The following is a 23,393-nucleotide window of genomic DNA, read 5'->3' on the forward strand; positions in this document are numbered from 1 at the left end:
TAGGTGTGGGAGCAGTGTTGAGCCAACTACGAGATGGGTATGAAAGACCCATTGCCTATGCGAGCCGTAAGTTGAAGAAGGCAGAATTGAACTACACTACGACAGAAAAGGAGTTACTTGGAGTTATGTATGGAATACAAACTTTCCGTTGTTATGTATACGGGAAGAAATTCTCGGTAATCACCGACCACCGACCGTTGAAATGGTTGCTGACTCTGAAAGACCCGAGTTCGAGGTTGACTAGATGGGCACTAACCTTGGCGGAGTACGATTTTGAAATTATCCATCGACCCGGAAAACTTCACGGAAATGCCGATGCTCTTAGTCGAATGTATAATGAAGAGGAAAACTTCATAGACGTGAAGTACGTGGAATTCGAAGAGTATAGGAAGAAACACAAGATACCACGGTTCCAGAACCTGACGTATCGGAAAGAAGATTTGTTCACTTCACCAGAAAATTGGGCGTTAGCTCACTGCGTGTCGAAGGATCTAGCTATGGGAGCGGGGCTCGCCAAGATTTTCAAGGAGAGATATGGAGGCGTGGAGTCCCTGAAAGGACAAGGAAAAGGTGTAGGGGAAGTAGCGATGTTAGCGCTTCCGGAAAGGAACATTTATTACCTGGTCACGGAGAGTGCCTACTATGAGAAACCCACCTACCACACATTATGGGAGTGTCTTAAAGAACTCCGAGAATGTTGCGAAAGAAACCAGGATAAATTTCTGGCCATACCTAAGCTGGGATGTGGTTTGGACGGACTGGAATGGGAAAAAGTGGTGGAAATGATTGAATTCATTTGGTACGGATCTGACATGGAAATCAGAGTGTACGACGACAGGGGCACTATAGACAAACCTATCTGGATTGTAGAAGAAAATATAGTTATAGAACCAGTTTGGGATCGAGAAACTGTGGAGAGGGCACAAAGTCGTGATAAATTTTGCCAATCCGTGATAGCCCAACTGAAAGATGCAGAGGAAGGAAAACAAGAATTCTATACAGATAAAGACGGAATACTGTATAGAATTGAAGAAGATGGAGAAGAAAAGCTAGTAGTCCCCAAGGAAATGATGAAGAAGGTACTTGAAGATTTTCATAATATGCCTATGGCCGGACATCAGGGGCAACAAAAAACGTTGTGGAGTATCAAGAGGAGATTTTATTGGCTAATATGCGGGCGGTAATATCAAATTACGTGGCAGCTTGCGAATCTTGTAATAAGCGAAAAACTTCACCACATCATAGAAAGGCACCTCTTCAAAAGTTCACGACGGCTTATGAACCCTGGGAACTGACGTCTATGGACATAGTGGGACCCTTAGTGACATCTTGGGATGGAAATCGCTACCTATTAACGTTCCAAGATTATTTTACGAAGTACGTGGAAGCTATTCCCCTTCCAGACCAAAAGACGGACACAATCGCACGAGCCTTCGTGGAACACATCGTGTACCGACATGGAGCGCCTAGGATGCTCTTAACTGACAAAGGAGCAAACTTTACGTCTGGCCTATTTAAGGCTGTATGTCAAATGTTGGATATCAAGAAGATCCAAACTTCGAGCTACGCACCAACATCGAATGGTCAAATTGAACGGATGCACCGAGTGTTGAAAGATATGCTATCACATTATATAGCAGATAATCAACGCGACTGGGACACATGGATTCCGGTGGTACTGATGGCTTACCGCGGGAACGTTCATATTTCCACCGGATACACCCCGTTCTTCCTTCTGCATGGACGTGAGCAAGTGTTGCCTGTGGAAGACTTCATTCGACCGCAGCGAATCAGATACGACTGTGCAGAAAACTACGCTTCGGAGCTAGCTGCCAGACTGAAAGAAGTGTACTCGCGAGTATTGAAAACATCGGAAAAGGCCAAAGAAGAAAGAGCAAAGCATTACAACAAAAAAACGAGGGAGAGGACGTATGAGCTCGGAGATCAAGTGTATCTCTTGCGAATGCACGTTAAGCCCGGTATATCAAAGAAACTCGTGAAGCCCTGGATAGGGCCATACAAGGTTGTAGAGATAATAGGTCCAGTGACCTATCGAGTGAAGAAGGTTGGTGGAACAGACGAACAGGTAGTACACGTGAATCGGCTGAAGTCATACTCAACCTATACTGTCGAAGGGGATGATTCCGAGGAAAATAATAATAGCGACTATGAAGAGGAGAGGATGAATAGCTCTGGGAGGACGTCTAAGAATGGACGTAAAGAAGAGGAAAACGAGAAAAAAATCACAATTCTCCCCCAGTGGATAGAATTCGAAGGTCACTCGGAAGAAGCAGTGACTGAGGAGGAAGATGTTGATGTAGAGGAAGGTATAGAGGAACCCCAACCCTTAAGGAGATCCGCTCGGATTCGGAGAGAACCAGATCGACTGAACCTGTAAGAGAATGTAACTGAGTGAATGAGAACTGGATGATGGAGAGTGAAATTAATGAGTGAGATGAATGTATGATACGAGTAGATGAACGATTAGGGGTGGGCAGGAAAGAAACTATAATGATGAGAATGCATTTGAGCAAATCAGAGGAGTGCCGTTACTTGAAGAGCCCGGGTAAACTCTCTTCAAGCTAAGTTATTGATGTGTTCGTCGAACTAGTGTCTATCTTTGACCCGGATTGACATTAGATGACGTATCAAGTGAATTTTGTTTTCACTTCCTTTTAGTTTATTGTATAGTTTATTGTAGTCTCAACTTTTCTTAATGAATGTAATGATTTTTATTTTACCATATTATAAACGATCGATGGTTTAATCTAAATTGGAGCGTCTATACACCCTTCGTCAATCCCTGGCAATGAGATGGAAAAAGGCAGCACGATCTCGATTTTCCTAATGATTGCTATCTTGCTGGTCAGGCATTATTTTGTATCGGTAATCAGGATGATCGCGTACGGTTGCAGGGATGAGAGAGTGAACATTTCGACTGTATCTCTCAGAGACGTTAGTGTCCAGAACGAGAATCCGCGTACTTGAGCGACTTCAGATTGATGCATCACCGTGAGATGCATAGTCAGACTTATTTGGTGGAAAAAGGACTGTCGAGTTATGTAGACAGTTACGGAACGTTGAAACTATACCTGTTGGGATCCTGTTAGTTATTGAACAAATAACCTTGAATTGGTCAATCAGCGCCACATTAATAATATTGGGATCAGTGGATAGTACCTGCACCTGCGAAGGAACAACCTACCATGAAAATGGACGAACCTGGAAGAATATGGCTTTCTTAGTCGACGTGAGGATCCGAGCGAGAGACTAATTGGCGGTTATTATACATTTCGAGTTGCGAAGTACCTACTCTATAGGCGATACCCTGACCTGGTGTGTAATTCAACTGGAGCGTTCCAGAGAAGCCCAACCAGATGAACCGACGACGTCATTGCCAATCATCGCAGAACCCCAGCAGACTGCCCATCATACCACTGGCGGTTACCCTGTTTTGCCCCAGACACACTGGACTGTGAACAAAGACATTAACGAAGCAGCTTGAGTGACTGAACCAAAAGACTTTTCAATCAGTGCGGTACAAAGTTGTAGGACGAACTTAGGATCTGTGTAGATTGAATTCAATCTGCGTTCAATCTATTCGAATCGTATCTAGAATAATGTGCCGTTGACCAATAAAGAGTAGCATATCATATGGAAGTTATTGAGATGGAAATTCACCAAGGCGTAAAAGACTACAGTGAATCGTGAGTGAATATGGCCTCTGTTGTGATGTGATAACGCGAACTGTAGTATACAAGGAGATACGTTCACTCCTATTTCAATGACTTTTTTTTGTAAAATTTGGAATATTTCGTTAGGGAACCCCTAATCATAGCATGCGAGACAACCCCACTGAAAGTCGCGTAACTTGAGGTGATACCTATTCTGTTTTCATATTTGAATTCGACATGAGGTGGCGTTGTTGCATTTGTCAGTAAGCATGAAGCGAGAAAAGTTATGGCAATTAAGCCAAAACTTTTTCAAAAGGGGGAGTATTGTAATAAGTTGGATTTATTATATTTTTAGTTGAATTTTAAATACCAAAACACATGTGTTTTCGTATGAAAAGGGAACCTTATCATCTTTCAGAAATAACCTTAAGGCCAACAGAACCAAGCCATTTAAAGAAAAAAAGTCGTTAAAATTAACTGCTTGATACTAAGAAATTCGATATTTTGTAACATTCAACCCCATAATTCATTTCATTATCTTTCGTTAAGGGTCGAAAATATGTCATCCAGTCTGTATACCCCATTTAGAATAAAAGTCAGAAAACACTCAAACGTATAATAAATATCGTAATTTATCTTATGAGCTCTAAATTTAACGACAAGATAAAATGAAGCCACCCAAGTGGCTAATCTACATATGTTTTATTCGAGACAGCAAAGAAAATATCCAAAAATGACCCTTGCAGTGACATCTATATATCAGTAGTAGACTCACGACATTAGAAATGTCGGGAACTAGACGTGAATTCTTGAGGACTTATTCGCCGGACCATGAGGTGGCGAAAAGAGTACCAGTCTTAGAAACAATTTCAAACTTTCTGATTGGTTAGAATTTTCTGGGATAACATTACTTACATCCCCTAACATAGTAAAGGTGGTGAGGTTTTTTTGAAAAGATTTAAGTCAGTGGTGCGCGGAGATTTGGTGAATCCAGTTGAATTTCCTACGGTAGCTGGAAATTTTGAGTGAATTGAAATATTGAGATATTTCAAGTCACTGTTTAGAGAAGTGACACTAATTGGGTTTTGGTAGTATTCGCGGGTTTATTCAATTTAGTGATTTAGAGATTTTTCCGAGTTTCTGTTAAGAGTTTTTGGGGAAATAGTGGCTTTAGTTGGAGTTTTCAGGGGAGTCCGTCTACGATAATTGTGGTGAGCGTATTTTAAACAATTCTGATATATAGTGTAGATGTTATTGCATGCTTATGTGGACTATATTTTCGACTTGGCACCTAGAGTATTAATGAACATTTACCATAATAATATAGCTACGAATCGGGTTCCTTTTTCATTTTATTAGATTATTATAGGTCATAGTAATTTCCTACGTTATACAGAGAGGAGCGATTAAGTGGGTCTCTTGATAACTTCTCAGAGTTGTATTTTAGTTGATTTTATAGCATAGCTAGTAGAATTCAGGCAAGGCATATCTATGCCCTGAGTGAACTTACCTCAATTTTCAAAGGAATCCTCCTGTCAGTTTGTTTTAATAGTTTACCCATAGTTTGTTCATGGTTATAATTATTTATTTCTTTTTCTTTTATATAGTGTAAATAACGTTCAGTATTAGTTTTGTTCATTTAATTTTTTTCTATTGTTAATCCGATTATTCTGCCAACTTTTCTCATTAATAAAGTTGGTTTGTGAAAACTTTGCTAATATTATTTCATTTCCTCAAACCCCTAAAAGACCACGCATTTAAGCCGTGGCCGAATCCAGTCTCTGAGGATATAATTGGTGGCATAACCAAGCCATTTCTCCACGAAGATTAGAAGGTAGGAAAAAGTCAACTGTTGACCAAGTTGCCACTAATTCTCAATCCGTGTGATCAGGACGGATTTCAAACTTTTTCTGATCTGGTGGCAGCAACTCTCACGCTACCAAACTAAAATAAGAAAATAAATACCTTTGGCTGAACGATCCCATATACAGGGGGTGAATTTTTCTGGTGCGAGTAAATACTGAGATGATTATTATATATTCATAGTAGTACTTATATAGGGATCGCCAATTCAGACCAGACGGTCATTTATTACATAACTAACAGCAAACATGACAGTTCCTATTCCTAATACTTATATCTAGTTGTCATCAAAAGTATGGTAATATAATATATAACATCTCTCCATTGAGTTCGATTACTTATATAATTCGAAGTCTTTGAATTTTGATGGTATTCTAATAATTCTATTAGATTTTCTAGGGATGGGTTCTAGGAATAGTTTCAAGAGGTTTGTGGTCTGTTTCAATTGTTATTTCTTTTCCATACACATAATGATGAAATTTTTCTACTCCAAATACAATACTCAATCACTCTTTTTCAATTTGTGCAAAATTTTGTTCAAATGGTGTTAACGATCTAGAGCAATAAGATATTGGATGAGAATTTTGTAATAAACAGATTCCCAACCCATTTTTACTTGCATGACATTGAATTACAACAGGCAAATTTATATCATAATATCTCAATACTGGGGCATTACAGAGTATATTTCTAAGATTTTCAAATGTATTACCGTTTATACGTAACCAACACCATTCAACATCACATTTCAGTAAATTTCGAAGGGTGCATTGATTTCGGAATAATGTGGAATGAATTTTGATAGGTAACTTACAGTTCCTAGAAACCTTCTCAAATCTTTTTTATTTTTAGGCGATTCCATTTCAGTTATGGCTCTCACTTTATCTGGATCTACTTTGAAACCGTTTTTGCTAATAATATTCCCCATGAATTTTACTGACATAATATTGAAACTTTTCTTTATTGAAAGTAATATTGTGATGACTGGCCGTTTCAAAAACCTCATGAGTAATTCGATCATGTTCAGCTTCTGTTTCCCCAAATATTATTAAGTCATCAAAAATGTTCAGTACTTCCTGATTTCCCCAAATATTTGTCTAATCTTTTTTGAAATACCTCTGGAGCAGATTTGATACCAAAAGGCATTCTCAAAAATTTGTACCTCCCGAATGGAGTATTGAACACACATAAATCAGAGCTAGGTTTGTCTAATGCTATTTGCCGAAATCCTGAACTAATATCAAAAACAGAAAAATATTTTTTACGATTATAGTTGCAATTATATCTTCCTGAGTAGGTATTATATAATGTTTCCTTTTTATAGCTTTATTGAGATCTTTTGGATCAAGGCATAATCTAAGAGATCCATTCTTTTTTTCTACTATTACCAAACTATTAACCCAGAATGTTGCGTAATCAATCTTCGACACAACACCTATATTTTCAAGTTCATTTAATACTTCTTTCAGTTTGGACCTTAAAGTGAATGGTACTTTTCTACAAGCATGAACTACCGGAGTCACATTTGTATCTAATTCAATATGATATTCACCTTCTATTTTTCCCAGACTTGTAAAAATAGACGTATAATTATTTTCTATCAATTTATCAATTTCACAGTTTTCAGTTACATTATCCACTCGTTTAAGAATATTCAGTTTAGTACAGCCTTCCAATCCTAAAATAGGTTGAGATTCTACATTTGTTATCAAGAAATCCAAATTGTGTTTATTATTGCATATTAATGATATTTTACCCAGAGCCTTAGTTTTGAAATTACCATGACTAACTAAAATCGCATTTGTTGACTGTACATTAAGCTTCAAATCATCTTGTTTCAACGGTTCTAACACACTTCGTGGTAATAAATTCACCTTACTTCCCGAATCTAGTTTGAAATTGATATTATGTTTTCCAATTTGAACATTTGAATACCAGGCTTTGGTTATTCCAATAATTACAATCTCAGGAATGAAAAATTTATCATTGGAATCCTCGATTCCAATTTCTTAATTTTATTTTAAATTATCAGTCTGTGAGAAATTTTCAAAAAACAACAATTCTCAAAGTGATTTTTACCTTCACAATAATTACAAAATTTTCCAAATGCAGGACAACTTCTAAAACTATGATACCTGTTACATTTTGAACAATGATTTGTTTTGTACTTATATTCATGCACAGTATGACAACCATTCGATGAATTGACAGCCATTGATTTAGTTTTTGTGGTTGACCGGATTTGTTCTACCTTTGGCGGATTCTGCAAAACCCTTGCCTGTTCCTCACTAAGCTCCTGTATTACACAAAAGTCTATTGCTTCTGATAATGAAATGTCATTTGTCTTCAATAAAGCCTTTTGCGTCTTTTTGTCGAAAATTTCGCTAACAATCCTATCTCTTATTAAACTGTCTCTCAAACTGCAAAATTCGCAAGTTGCAGCTCGCATTTTAAATTTCAACAAGAAAGATTCAAACGGTTCACCGTTATGTTGCTGAACTGCAAAAAATTGAATCTTTCAATCGTCAGGTTCTTCTTGGGTACACAATATTGTTCAAATTTACCCAAGATCACATCAAAGTTAGTTTCGTCTTCCTTTTTCTCATATTCAAATGTCTGTTTCACTTCTATAGCATCTTCTCCAATCAAATTCAGAAGTATATTGATCTTCCTTTTATCTGTTGCGCCATCCAATCCAGCTGCACTCATATACATTTCAAAACAACTTTTCCATTTTGGCCATTCGGTGCCGGCATTTCCTTTCAATTTCAATAATGGAGGCTTATTGAAACCTTCTGTCATTTTGACTTTACTCAAATAATTTATTCAACTTAGGTTCTAACTTTATTCTATTTTATTTACGAATCACACTTCTTGGTCTTTTACCGCTGCCACCATGTTATATTTTTGATTTTCTTCATTCAAATATATAATATATAAAGGAAATATTCACTTCAAGAGCTAATGTCCTTCGCTTTCCTCGGTTCGAGTGGGTGGCACTGAGGGGTTCATCATGGCCTACCTAAGTCTACCGCAGTCGCATGATGAGTATAAAGGTTCAGGTGCAGGGCCTGCCGCGCGGTCCCTGAGACCTTGAGGTACATACTGTCAGAATGTTCAGCATATAAGGTCTCAGCTTATATCCATTGACAAAACTCGTTATTATCACCTACGGCACTTTTATGGTACTGAAGAAACACCGGTATTACTTCTTGGATATATTGAATCCATTGTGAAAAATGAGAAATTCCGCCAAATTTAGGACGAGTCAAATTGGGCTGTCTGATGATAGATACCGAATGCATTGTTTTTGGGCTATAGTTTCAGACATAAACAGTTAGTCAATTCTAGGAACAGGCTTGAGAACTCTCACAAGCTGCGCGTATCCTGGACCATACCGAAATGTATAAAGCTTTTTTTACATCATAGTGATCTTTGATTGTATGGTTGTGGTTGGCAATAACGATATGCCCCAGCTTAAGAACTAGCATATTCTAGGAGAGCATAGCCAAGAAGTGAAAATAAGAAGAAGAAGACTTTTTGACATACTAAAAAAAACAAAGATAATTTATCTATTTATCATTAGTAGACATAGGAAAGATGGTAAAGTGAATTGGGATATTTAGGAATTGGAGGAGTTTAGTGAGAATAATTATTTCCGACTTAGAATTGCTTGAGATTAGAAAATCCTTGAGATGTCATCTGCAACAGTAAGGCGGCACATGAACTATAACCAATGCGTCATATTCTAGGAGAGCATAGCCAAGAAGTGAAAATAAGAAGAAGAAGACTTTTTGACATACTAAAAAAAACAAAGATAATTTATCTATTTATCATTAGTAGACATAGGAAAGATGGTAAAGTGAATTGGGATATTTAGGAATTGGAGGAGTTTAGTGAGAATAATTATTTCCGACTTAGAATTGCTTGAGATTAGAAAATCCTTGAGATGTCATCTGCAACAGTAAGGCGGCACATGAACTATAACCAATGCGTCAAAATTGAATACTTAATATAATTTTTCAGATGCCTCTTCTAGATGATGATACGATTGCTTTTGGTGAAGAGGATGAAACGAGAAATAAAAATTCATTAGTGTAAATATCGTTTTAATTACTCTATTCAATGTATTTACATACATTTTTTTGGTTAGGCATCCTTATGTGACCTTTTTTCACTTAGTATTCAGAGGAGCTGCTGTTGTGGCATACATGTTTTGTGGGTGGTTTAGCAATAGTTTCATAACAAGTTTCATCATTGTGATTTTGTTACTTTCAATGGATTTTTGGACAGTAAAGAATATTACTGGAAGGTTAATGGTTGGCCTGAGATGGTGGAATTACGTGGATGATGAAGGAAAATCACACTGGGTTTTGAATCTCGAAAGGTTTTCATTTGCTTGTTTTGTGATTCTAATTTTAATTGTTTAGTACACTGAAAGTTATAATTTTTTTTGAGAATTCATATCTATATGTAACCCTTTTTAGGGCCAATCGCAGAATCGAGTGAATGAAAGAGAGGCTCAAATATTCTGGACCGCTCTAGTTTTAACACCTTTATTATGGAGTGTGTTCTTTATAGTTGCTTTACTTGGGTTGAAACCCAGATGGATGGTGAGTGATTTACCTCGACTGTTGATATCAGTACAAAATCCAGTATTCTACTTTAATTTGAACACAAATCAATTACATAGTCTGACATATATATATATATATGAGTTTATATCAATGAAAAATGATAACTCAAAGGGCACCGAAGAACTGTCCCCAATGGACTACTTGCATATCAAGCTGTTTTATCACAAATGCCAATAAAACCCTTTTATTTATCATCACAAAGATACATATTCACTGACTTCTTGAAACAGAAATGTGTACATTGCAAGATTATTCAAGAAAAACAGAACATATATCAAAATAGTGTCTCAGAAGTTGTGGACATCTCAAGTCGCCTGCGTCATCTGCCATAACTAGGTGACGTTCATAAACTGGTTCTGAGGATATTCAATCATATCAAATATGATATATGTTAAAACTAAGTAAATTCCTTACTGTAATTTACTCCCCAATGAAATCAAGAGAATAACTATTTTCTCTTTTTACAAAAAAATATAAAAACATATATAATAAAAGTGATTTCATAATAACATATAAAGACTCCCTTGCAGACTGCTAAGTGTGTGTTTTTTTTGTTTTTCTCAATTTAGGTATGTTTTATAGAGGCGTTACAGTTTATCTTCATAACTCAGTAATAGTTTTTTATTCATTGTAAGTAAATCTTATTTGTCGAAAACTATTATCTTTTACGAGTAATACATTCTTTTATATTCTCTTTTGAAGAAAATGTGGGGACAATTTTTTTTATTCATTTTACAAATATGACAAAGTATTGTATATAATGAATATTTTATTTTCTTAATTATCAAGTCATCATGAATTTGGTATATTGTCTTCGAATTAGTGCTTTCGAATACATTCTGGCAACAGTAAGCCAAATGAAGATGCAGAAACTGTCCGCACTCTTCTTTTTATATACAAAACACTTCATGCAATTATATAGTGTTCTATTGGTGACTTTTTCAATATTTGAGTCATTACACAATAATAATGAGATGAAAAGAATTTGTGAAAAGACAATAGAATATTTTCACTATCTATATATATATATATATATATATATATTTTCGTTAACCAGCTGCCGCACCCCTACGAACGACAAACCTCAGAAGTCGAAACTTCTGTGAGCTAAGGATTAACGAGGTCTTACTTTTTAACGTGTGATTCCTAACACATATTTTATCTAATATGAAAGATAGAGCTGTTCAATAATTATGAATGAATAGCGCTTCATAGCTTCAATTATATTCAGTACCTAATAACTCAAAACTGAAATGAGATGCAAGATGCATAGAAACCCTAGTGTTTTTACTTATCCCCCTTTTTATCAAAATCTCGATGTGATTGAAAAAATTAATTAACCCTACTTTGTACAAATTTTGATAGATGGTGCAAGAATCGATTTCTACAACATTGGTTACATACAAGCTGAGAAAGAGGAAAGCACTGCACCAAATGCGGCATTAAAGAGATTTTGAACCATTTTAATTTTATTCGGCGACTGGATTCAGCCAGGTTCTAGATAAACACTACCAGTCAGCAGTTATAGCCGTTTTATCAACTGTTGAAAGCAAAATTTAGTGAAATCAACATAAGCAATTGGTTTTTTGATTTGACATTTGCAATTAGTCACGTGTGCAGTGTCAACTTGTCCTATTATATATAGATGTATTTTCCACAACTTCATTTCAATTCCACCTTTATTACATTATTATCATTTATTTAGTTATTTAATTATTGTTTTGGATTTTTTTCATTACAGTAGAGTATCATAATAAATTACATGCATCATTGCATCATTTGTGTATACTCCATTGGCGAGGCACATATTTATTGATGTAAACATACTTCAGTAAGTTTAAAACTTGCTTTTCGCAGTTTGGCTGTTTTAGATGTGGCAAACTTAAACTTTCATTTATAAAAAGTTATTATTTTGAAGCTTTCAATTTTGTTTTTTAATAGGAAATTCGCAAGCATTGTGATGGCAAGACTTTTTTCATAAAACATTTCTCAGATATTAAGGAAAAATAATATTCTTAGTCGATCTGCCATAAACATCCATAAGAAATCGTAGACATAATTGACACTTATTGTTGAATTAACATAAGGAACTTGAGTTAATTTTGAAGGAAATTTCATTTCCATTTTTGAATTTGTCAATAAAGACTGAGAATGTCCATGAATTCAAAAAAATGCAGTCTGAAAAATAAATGAAATAAATGAACACTTATTGCCTCAGGTGCATCAATCCCCAAAATGTTTTATATTGATATTAATGTGAGTGGTTACAGAAACTGGCCTTTCCGATCATTCTTCGTCTCCAATTTTTTCCACAGTTTAAGTTAAAACACACTCTTACTTCCACAATTGATTTTCAAAATATATTTTGTTGGGGTTGTGTAATCTGAATATGATATCTATTTTTTTATATTAGCCTCTAACATTTGGCAGAATCTGGAAACTATATTTTACCTCCCGCAAAAAAAGCAATGCAAAAAAATTTACTTATTGGCCAAATTGCATTTGTTTGGAATTTTACCAATTCTATAATTTTCGGAATCATATTTTCAATAAGAGAAAGGACAAGTCTATCTTAATATATATTTGTTTGTTATATAGACTCATTGTGTGAATAAATAAATTCAAGCTACAAAATATATTACTTTCGATTGTCAATTTTATTTGAATTCTATTTTTTTAGCTTCTGGTCACCATTGCACTGGTTTTGAACGGATCAAATCTTTATGGATACATCAAGTGTAAAGTGGGTAATAAAGAGAGCATAGGTACTATAACTTCAGATTTTTTTCGAAAACAAGTTATCCAGAATGCTGTTTCCATTGTTACTCGTCAAAATCAAACTTCACAAGCAAATCCTTTGAGCCAGCCAACCAATACTGTTTAAAACAAATAGGGTCAAGAAACTACTCTTATTTATATGATGTGTATATGTAGTAGGTATTATAAGTTCTGATAATTTTTAAATATATGTTAATGACTACACTTTTTTTTATTTTTGAGGAGGAAAGAAGGCTTGTTTTTATATCTCATTTCATCAGTTTAAATTATTCTTATTTGATTGATATATGTTACATGCAGATTGATTTCAAATTTGGTAATTAAATATTGTGAAGCATGAAGTGTTATTAAGGAATAATTTGAATAATCTGAAATATTGATGCTTAGAAACATATAACAATCAATGAGCCTTTTTCCTGAGAAACGTGTCACGAGAGGCAGCACAAGTAGTAGGAACAAAACAAACTATTCACATGTAAAACAGTGTTATTTACTTAATATTAATTTATTATTCAAAAATTTAAATCTGATATAAAAAATTATTTTGTGCTAGTATAATGCCAACAAAGCATTGCCTTTTTTGCGAGTTGTACATCGGATAATCGATATCCGGAAGAAAACGTGTTTTTTATACCAATTTATAAAATTTCATACTAATGAGGTTTGATGTAAGAAATGGATACATGCTTCGAGTAGAGTGGATTTAACAGTGCAAAAAATAAATACAAATGTATATGTATGCTCTAAACATGAAATGAATAGCAAATTTTTCGTAGTTAATTACCATTGATTAGAATGAGTTATAACCTTAATCGTTTATTAAATTATATTCATTTATTATATTTAATTAAATTTATTTCATTACCATCTATATTTGATTCATATTTCACTCGGAAATAAATCTGAAATTCATTATTATTTTAAATTTCTTTTATTACAGTTTGAATCTGCCGCTACTCTTTTACTAGAGTCTGTAAACTAACCTGTCTATCAATTCACTTTTTCCAGTCACTTTTAAATTACGGCATGCAAGCCAACGTTTTAATGTTACAACATTGTTATCCTTTACTGTTCCAAATTTTAGTTTTGCTCCAGGAACATATTCTCTTAAAAACATTATTTTTTAATTGTACTTTACCATATGTTTATATGAGGATTAGGCCACAGTTTACTTATATAAGTATACTGTGATAAGGAAGTAAGGCAGTGTTTATCCCTACCGAACTTCTAGCGCTGCTAGTGAGTGATTTTTCGTACTTCAGGAAAAAGGCTCATTATTGAGAATCATTCAAAATAAAAATAAAAAATTTCATTTTAACAATGAAATGCTTGGATCTTGGGAGTCGATGGTCTATATGAATTTCTCATAAGTATTGTGTAATATCAACTGACACTGAATATCTATTCTATTAAGATGGTCTGGAATAGTACTGCTGGGTTTTTTTGTGGGTTCATAAATAAGTAACATTCAATATAGTTATTCATAATATAGTTTCAATTTACTTCTCAAGTAAAATATTCTACTTAGCACAAATTGTCACAATATTTCACTTATTTAATCCACCACTATACCACTTTGCAGTGATTATCAAAGAACTCTGAATCTTCTTGAGGCGCTGTCTGTCGCTTCTACTTTTCTCATATCAAATATTTGTTTGATGATTTTGGGGAACTCAACTGACATAATGTTAAATCTGTTCTTCCACTAACCTGTCGTCCCCCCTACCAATGACAACTCTCAAAAGTCGAAACTTGTGCGAGCTGAGGTCTTATCTTTTAACGTGTGATTCCTAACACGAGTTGAACGATAGGAAGTGAAAATCGATCGTCCGGCCTTGCGGTTCGAACCACCGGTTCACACAGTGGTCGATTGAGTGAGTGGAGCTAATCACCTACGTCAACCCTCCAGGCTACTGTCCCACCTAAATGTGGCAAAAAAGTGAAATTAATAATACTCAATTTGAAAGCTTCTAAGAACGAGTGATTATAATAATGATGAAAAGGTGTTTCAGTTGTCACTCAGGTGATTCAAAAGCCATATGTAGAGATGCAACATGACTTTTTCAAGAAAATCAAAGTTGAATTAATACACAGGCGGGGTAAAGGTAAAGAACAACTAATAATTGTATATAAAAGGAGAAGGTATTCTCATAACAATTACTAAAAAAATAAATGAAAACAGTCCCATTAGAAGTATATTGCAAAAATATTGGTGGTATTCGAATGACGATACATTTGATTGGGCTGAAATTAAGTTTTTGATTACAATAACAAATACTATGAGGAAACTGTCAGTGTTTTAGATGTGATATCTTGTAATAATCAGAAACTAAAGAGGATTAGAGTACTGATTCTAATGAAGAAGTCAATAAAGGCGTAAAAGTAACTGTACAATTAGGTGAAAAGACAGAAAATTTCACCATAAATTGTTAAATGAATTATCATCAATCTTCGTCACATAAAAATTAATGAAAGTAGTACTTCATTTTAGTGGTAAAATCATATTTCTCAGATCTAACTTTTTTAACGACCGTCATCGTGATATTATGGTCAAATAATATCACGATGTCATCAAAAAACAACTGACTTAAAGCTCCTTGCTTAAAAGAAATCAAATGAAGAAATGTTTATGCAAATTATGGCAATGGTCCCAAAACATTCATTGTTTAAAGGAAACCTTCAATCAATATAATTTGAAGTCAAAGTGGGAAAGACCTAATGAGTTTATTTTAAATAATCCTGATACCTATGTAATTTTTATTGAATTAATCTTCAATTTTATCAACGCTTCCCTGTTCTATCTAAAACCATTAAATAGATATTTTGTTTATTTACTGCACGAAATCACCCCTTTTATAATAATACAAGCATCAAATATTATAAACATTCATATATTGATATGCAATGGCAAAACAATGTTTCATAAACTAAAATGACAAACAAGTTTTGTCCTAAAACATTAAACCCTTCCAAAAATATTTCTTCTAAATATAAAAAAATGCTCTAGGTGAGGCTCGAACTCACAACCCCGGCATTGCTCACGACTACTGTCCTATAAGTACCGTGCGCTAACCAATTGCGCCACTAGAGCGTTGTATTAATATTTCCGAATACTACTATAGATAGAAAAATGTTTTGACCCTGTGTAAAATAACATTAACAGAGCATTTCCTTTCGGTGATACTTCTTAAAATTATAGGTACCTATAATTCGTTAGCGCAAAATTGAGTGTGCACAAATTTCAGTTCTTTAGTATTCAAAATTTTGGCTGTGATTTATTCAGAAGAACTAGGAAGTCGACATCTAACAGAACATTCAAATATATGTCGGGGAAACATTTCTTAACATGAGAGTGTTTGATAAATGGTGATCTCAAACGGTAAACAGCTGAATGCAACGATTCCCCCTTTTAGATAATGAAGGGCCTACGGCGGAATACAAAGTCAAAGAAAAGATTATTCAAGTATCATTTTATTGTGAAATTTCCACTAGACAGTTTACAAAACCACAACATGTATAATACAAAAAAAAGTCAATTGAGTGGCTCCCTAATAAATACGATGAAGAGAAATATTGTGAAAGATGGAATAATAAGGTTTGTTTTGGTTCTGTGTTTCGAACTGTTATCGAACCGTCCCGTATCGACGCCGAATCAATGCGCAGAACATTACAGTCACAGAACAGTTCCGGAACGGTCCCAACAAGTAAAAAACCAAAACATATAAAAAAATGATTCTGACAAGTGTATAAACAAAGATTTGTGGTTAGGTACCTCTACTCTGGTATAATGATCATTGGACTTTTGAGTTAAGTTTAAAGACAAGAGTCAAAAAGCTAAGCAAATATATGATTAAAGTGTGATGATGTTTTTGAAAAAATGAGAGTAAAAGGAATTAACTAAGACGTTATCTCCGGTTATCCAAACCACCCAAACAGAAGTTTACGAGTCGCCAGTTTGGATTTAAACTTACCGAGAGAGACTATTCGACGATGTCTTAAACAAAACAAAATGAGAGCATTTAAACCTAAATTTCTTCACTCTTTAAAGGCAGGTGATGAAGTGAAACGTATGGAATTTTGTTTGTGGGCACAAGGCGAGTACCTGAATACAAGAAATTTTTTAAACTGCATAATGTTTAGTGATGAAGTTTCTTTCAGCACCAATGGGGTAGTTTCATCGCAAAATGCTCGGTATTGGGCTACGGAAAATCCGCACTGGATCATAAATTGTAAAAGCTAATATTCCGAAAAAGTTAACGTTTGGTGTGGTATAGTACAAAATAGAATAATAGGTCCATATTTTTTGATGGAAACATAAACGGGCAAAATTTTTTGGAATTTCTAAATAACCAATTATCGGACGAAATAGATGAAATGCCTCTTGCGGAACAAGTAAATTTATATTTTCAGCTCGACGGCTGTTCCGTGCACAATTCGAGGATTGTTAAAGAGTGGCTAAATAACCAGTTTCCAAATCATTGGATAGGACGAGGTAGTGACTTAATTGAATGGCCACCTAGATCGCCTGATCTAACAATATTAGACTTTTTTCTGTGGGGTATTCTGACACAAAAAGTATACAGAACAAGACCAACGAATCGAGCTGAACTCATGCAAAGGATACGACAAGCTTGTGCCGAAATTACAGTTCAACAAATAAGAAATAGTGTAAACAATATTCGGAAGAGATACGATAAATGTATTGAACTTAATGGAGGTTTGGTAGAAGCCACAAAAATTTGAATGTTTAGTTTTAAATCAATGTTTATTTTAGTATCAGTTTTTTCTTAATGGCAATTAATTGTTGAATAAATACTTTGAAACTTGTTTGTATACATTTTGTTTTCATCAGCTATAGAAGAAGGTAGAGTAAGTTCAGAATCTCATAAAATGTGATTTTCCAGGTGTGCTGTTACAAAAGTACTATTATTTATTATTGGGAAACTTCCAAAAAGCTTACAAGTATGACCATTAATACTTCAAGATTCTATCAAGATTTGGTAAAAGCGCAATTGGGAGATCCCATGACATGAGATTCTGAACTTGGTCTACTACTGCGTAACTTGAAAATGAACTTTTAATTTTCTGTTATTCAATTTTTATTTTAATTTTCACTTCTCGTAACCTACACTCAAATGAATGATTTTAAGGGAATATTATCCACAAATCCAGTGGCGTAGTCAGATTTTTATTACAAAACGCTTGCACCACAAATCTCTCACATTACCATATTTTCAGGAGTTATAACTGTAGAACGCATTGAGCTGTTGACTTCGGATTTTCACTGTACAAATTCACTGGTGTTCTACTTGGTGATGACAGTGTTGTCAGATCTCAAATATGTCTATAATCTGAATAAAAATTACAAACAAATACTTTGTTTCCAAAATTGAAGTTGTTGTAACTTCGTTGTTAACAAATATTTTTTAATGAAAATTTGACAGTTTTGATTTATAACGACTACGAATCAAGTGGTGTAGTCAAATTTGAAAACAAAAATTGCCTAATAAACTTTTGCCGTTTTTGACAAACAAAAAAAAACATAGAGTGCCTTGGAAATGAAACTAAAATTGTGAAAGTTAGTGTCAAGATACAGTTTTTCATGCTTAATATTTCAATAAAAAAAAATTGAGATTGATTGAAAAATGCACATTCTACAGGGGTGGTTCCATTTTAAATGGGTCACACTGTATATGATTAAAGTGTGTTGATGTTTTTGAAAAAATGAGAGTAAAAGGAATTAACTAAGACGTTATCTCCGGTTATCCAAAATCAAATTGAAAATATATTGTCCTCTCTTTGTAATCTTATACTAATGAGTTTGACAAAAACATGTGTGATAATAATAATGATTATTATTATTATTGCTACATACATATCACGACTATCTGTTATGGTATAAGAATAATGTTGATATATAATTTTGTCTTATTTACAGGTCGCAGTGAACTCTCCGGGTTCCTTTGTTTTACCGGAGACGAACAGTATTGTAGATAAAATAGCAAATGAAACACCAACTAAACCAACTAAAATACGGATAAAAATGAGATTAAGAAAACGTTACTACCAAAATCCAAAGCAAATGAAAAATTTTATTTGTGCGCAAGAGCAAATTCGAAGTTCTATTCAAATGTACGAACTAATAATTACCGTTCTGACATAGTTCCGAATCGGTTCGGAGAAAACCAAAACACTTTGTGAACGATACTAGAACGGTTCTGAATAAACCAAAACACATTTTAATAAGTGCGCATGATCGAACTGTACGGAATTGTGAACCAAAACAAACCTATAGTAGGATTGTTTTGGTTCTGCGAAATTCAGGTTCTAGGACGTCAGGATCATGCGCAGTTGATATAGAGCGTTCTGGTTTATTGAGGATAATTTCAGACTGATGAATCCTCTGTTCTGGTTTTGACTGCGAAATGATCCTAAACTGTTTTGAACCATCCCGAATCGTTTTTGCTCTCGAGGCTGAACGAAAACTGTTCCCGTTGCTTAGGCGCATTCCGGTGGAAATTTGTTTGGGCTATTTGCTAGGATGTTTTTTTATTTATTTGATTTGAAAAATTGATGAATGAGGGTAGATAACATTTGAGCTGACTATAGGGATACGCTACATAACAAAATGGACATGATTTATAGTATTTTCTCGTCTTCATCTCGTTATATATACGATAGGTGGCACAATGGTCTCCTCAAAAGCGTTCTGGTTTAAACAAGTGTCCGAGACTATTTCGGACTGTTTTGTTTGTACGCACCATGTCTTGCGCAGTTTTCAAACGTTTTGAGATGTTAGAACCAGAACAAACCTGAGTCTGTTCCTCATATCACCATTCTCGGTCTCTCTCTAATATAACCTGCAAAGTATCAAGTAGGACACACGGGACGGCCGGTTCAATAGTTATAGTACCCATGGTAATATTGAAGATGCATAAAATCTATTCATCTTTGGTTTAATGAGACTAATAATTAATGAGAGATAACACGTATATCAGATAATTAATGTAAAAAATAGGTTTCTTGTATACTACGGTTCTGCTATTTAGAGCAATTTGCCAGTCTTCGGTTATTCGATAATCACCCTTCCTTTGTCTTTCAGGATATGTTTTACTCTAGGTGGCACCTTAAATACCTCAAACTGTTTTAATACACGTAAGCGATATTAATTATATCACGGCGGCAACAGTACATAATATATAAGATTGCGATGCACGTATTCAGGCGGCAGACATTAACTCAATCAGATTAGTAATAAGAGAAGTTTGTTGCATGTAATCAAATGGTCCAAAGTAATGCAGTACAAGTTATGTAATTGGCCGCGGTGGTAGTGCGCCCGACTCACGATCGGAAGACCGTGGGTTTAATTCCTGCCACGACCAGATATTTTTCTAGAGAGAATTTATCTGGTTGAAGCTGGGATGATTCTGCAACCGTGTTAGGAATCACACGTTAAAAGGTAAGACCTCGTTGGTCCTTAGCTCGCACAAGTTTCTCAACTCCTGAGAGTTGTCGTTCGTATGGGGGCGACAGCTGATTAACGGAAAAACAGATTTAAACAGATTTAAACAAGTGATAAGAAATAAGTAATGACTTTAAAAAAAAAGAATTCTCTTTGCTTGTGACTATTCAACGGAAGATTACTGAAAATATCAATTAAAAAACGGTGAAATCAACAGCTTTTTAAATTTAGGAAAGTATTAGAGTGTCGTAGTCCCAGAGAAATTCTCCACGAGTGTCCTGCGTTGTTTCTTCCATTTTGAAATAAATCTACAGAAAATGTTTCTTTCATTTGGACTAGCAGGGCATCTTTTTGTTTATCTATTTTCCTGATAGTTACAACCGATGTCAGATGTATATTTGGTTTTCCTAGTTTCTGTACTTTTAGATTTTGAAGAGATATTGTGCGCTATATAACATTCGATTTTTACACGATCAGCTGTATATTTGTGTCATCCAGCAAGAATGATATCATTCTTGTTATATCTACCCCTAACTGATTTTCCATTTCAGAAATTTTGAGATTTGTTATATTCTATACTAGAGCATGGTTCCTGATTATTAACAAAGACTGAAAGGAGTTCGTAAGATTCATCGCTAGTAAATGTCTACTCGCCAATGATTCAGTAGTATATCTATTTCATAACTGCACTGACAGTGCAGAAAAGCTCAAAAAGTGACACAACACAACCACCTCAACTTTTTTTTATTAGGAGCAATCAATCTCTATTTACATACAATGATTGTATAGTTCTACTTATAGTTTTGTCACCGAATTCTATGTTCTCAATACTAGCCAAGATGATCCCGGTACCTTTTGATACATTGCATATTAGTTTTTTTTCGACATTGGTTTTTCCGAAAATTGTTTGTAGACGGCCTTTTTCACTTTTTCCAGCAGTTTCACCTGATTTTAATATCTTTCAAAGTTTTCATAACATAACCCAATTATTTCTACTCTCTTACATGTATGTTCATATGGAAGTGGGAGAGTCCTTGTTCTAGGAGAAGTTTTCGCCATAAGATTTCGTTTTGTTGAACTGGTTTTCTATTTTGGTTCACTTTTTTTCTTTAGTAGAACGTAAACTCGCCTTTTCCAGAGTTACAGTTAAAGAAGAACAGCAATGGCTGGATGACTCGCTGGATGACGGTCCAGTGAAGCCTGCCTCACCATCCTCAATCAGAATCGATACTGATATTTGGGGTCTAATACATAAAATAATTCTGGTCTGGTCTTAGTATAGAGTTTACCCTCTCAAACTCTCCGGCAAGGGAAGAACTACTTCTAGCACGCAAGCCTCCTCACCACGACAAAGTGATGATACCGACGATGGGATATATGTGTATATATCCATCCATCCATCTGTCCTTTCATTGCTTCGTCCATCTGTCAGACCGTCCGTTCTTCTATCCATGTATCCATTCATCACGTTTCACTACGGAAGCCCGGTCACGACATACAATGCTACTGATACACTGGTACAGATATGTGACGTCACTTGTGGAACGTACAGAGATATTACGTCACTTGTGCAACGTACAGATATATTACGTCACTTGTGCAACGTACAGAGATATTATGTCACATTGGTATGCATAATTTGAAATATAATGAATGGCTGGTTTTCTATTACTTTTTTCTATCCATTTATATATGTTAATAGAATAGTAATTAATTTTGAATCAATGATTGTTAGCAATGCGGTGGTTTACAATTTAATCAAGAAATATTTCACAGAGGGTTACACTCAGCCTGAAATCGTGTTTTTTTTTTTGTTCTTTCACCATAATTTATGCATTTCTGTTAGGCAGTTACAAAGAATATTGAAAAAATTGAATCTGAAACGAAAAAATGTTAAAGAATCACCCATACGAGGATGTGTTTTTTGGGGTGTTAGAAGAAATTGAAGATGGTAGTGGAACCTGCCTAGGATACAAATCGTTATCGAGGAGGTTAAAACTGGTATATGGTATCCAAGTGAAAAGGAATACTGTTTTGGAAATACTAAGGATAGCTGATCTGGAAGGTGTTAAGGCAAGGTCACGTAAATACATAGTTCCAGGAACCAATTTTATATGGCACATGGATGGTTATGACAAACTGAAGCCATTTGGTTACGCAATCCACGGAGCTATAGATGGATTTTCCAGAAAAATATTGTGGCTACGAGTAGCTTCAAGTGCCTAATAACAATCCTAGGATAATATAGCGTCATATTACTCAGAAACAATTGGACAATTGAAAGTTGTGCCAACATTGCTGAGAACAGACAAAAGAACAGAAAATAGCATAGTTGCAGAACTATTCAAGGTATTATCACAATGAGAATTTAGCAGGATTCAACAGTCATATTGAAGGAAAGAGTACTTCCAACCAACAAATTGAATGCTTCTGGTCACAAATGCTACGACAAGGTATGAGTTCTTGGATAAGTTTTTTCAAAGATCTCAAACAAAGTATGAATTATGATGATAGTGATCAGCTAATTGTGGAAAGCCTCAGATACTGTTTTGGTTCTATTATTTTGGGGTAAACTAGACCTTTTGGCCAAAGACTGGAACACACATACTATAAGGAAAAAAAACTTGCATGTGACAAGCCACAAATTATGTATGATGTTTCGTAATGACATGATTTATGTATTTACGTCGCTTTAGCCTCCTACGTGACCTATCCTTAGTATTTCCAAAACTGTATTCCTTTTCACTTGAATACCATATACCAGTTTTAACCTCCTCCATAACGATTTGTATCCTAGGCAGGTTTCACTATCATCTTCAATTTTTTCTAACACCCCAAAAACTACATCCTCTATGGGTGATTCTTCAACATTTTTTCGTTTGAGATTCAAATTTTTCAATATTCTTTGTAACTGCCTAACAGAAATGCATAAATTATGGTGAAAGAACAAAAAAAACACGATTTCAGGCTGAGAGTAAC

At 34.7% G+C, this 23,393-nt stretch overlaps 2 protein-coding genes and 1 non-coding gene across 3 annotated transcripts; 1 reads left to right on the forward strand and 2 right to left on the reverse strand.

The window, feature by feature from the left end:
* Positions 1-7,127: 7,127 nt before the first annotated feature.
* LOC141481015 (uncharacterized) lies at positions 7,128-8,805 on the reverse strand. Its single transcript, XM_074171906.1, has 2 exons — positions 8,102-8,805; positions 7,128-8,036 (listed from the first exon to the last, which is right to left on the reverse strand). The coding sequence occupies exons 1-2, from the start codon at positions 8,337-8,339 to the stop codon at positions 7,558-7,560; spliced, it is 717 nt and encodes a 238-aa protein (XP_074028007.1). The 5' UTR covers positions 8,340-8,805; the 3' UTR covers positions 7,128-7,557.
* Positions 8,806-9,324: 519 nt separating this feature from the next.
* Positions 9,325-13,154, forward strand: LOC111503193 (uncharacterized Golgi apparatus membrane protein-like protein CG5021). The gene is given in 6 exon segments (XM_074171908.1): positions 9,325-9,501; positions 9,564-9,634; positions 9,691-9,908; positions 9,911-9,924; positions 10,025-10,150; positions 12,855-13,154. Coding segments are annotated over 6 exon segments (648 nt in total). The 5' UTR covers positions 9,325-9,486; the 3' UTR covers positions 13,059-13,154.
* Positions 13,155-15,951: 2,797 nt separating this feature from the next.
* Positions 15,952-16,043, reverse strand: TRNAI-UAU (transfer RNA isoleucine (anticodon UAU)). Its single transcript is given in 2 exon segments — positions 15,952-15,987; positions 16,006-16,043. It is a non-coding gene; the product is annotated as a tRNA-Ile (tRNA).
* Positions 16,044-23,393: the final 7,350 nt, after the last annotated feature.

Source organism: Leptinotarsa decemlineata, unplaced genomic scaffold, assembly GCF_025532065.1.
Source record: "Leptinotarsa decemlineata unplaced genomic scaffold, Ldec_3_MD MMD2_tig00000035_RagTag_RagTag, whole genome shotgun sequence".
In the NCBI taxonomy this organism is placed as follows: domain Eukaryota; kingdom Metazoa; phylum Arthropoda; class Insecta; order Coleoptera; family Chrysomelidae; genus Leptinotarsa; species Leptinotarsa decemlineata.

Coding starts and splice junctions, on each gene's coding strand:
- LOC141481015 (XM_074171906.1), bottom strand. CDS start 8,339: ATGACAGAAGGTTTCAATAAGCCTCCATTATTGAAATTGAAAGGAAAT. Junction 8,037..8,101: donor TAACTTTGATGTGATCTTGG/GTAAATTTGAAC, acceptor AATTTTTTGCAG/TTCAGCAACATAACGGTGAA.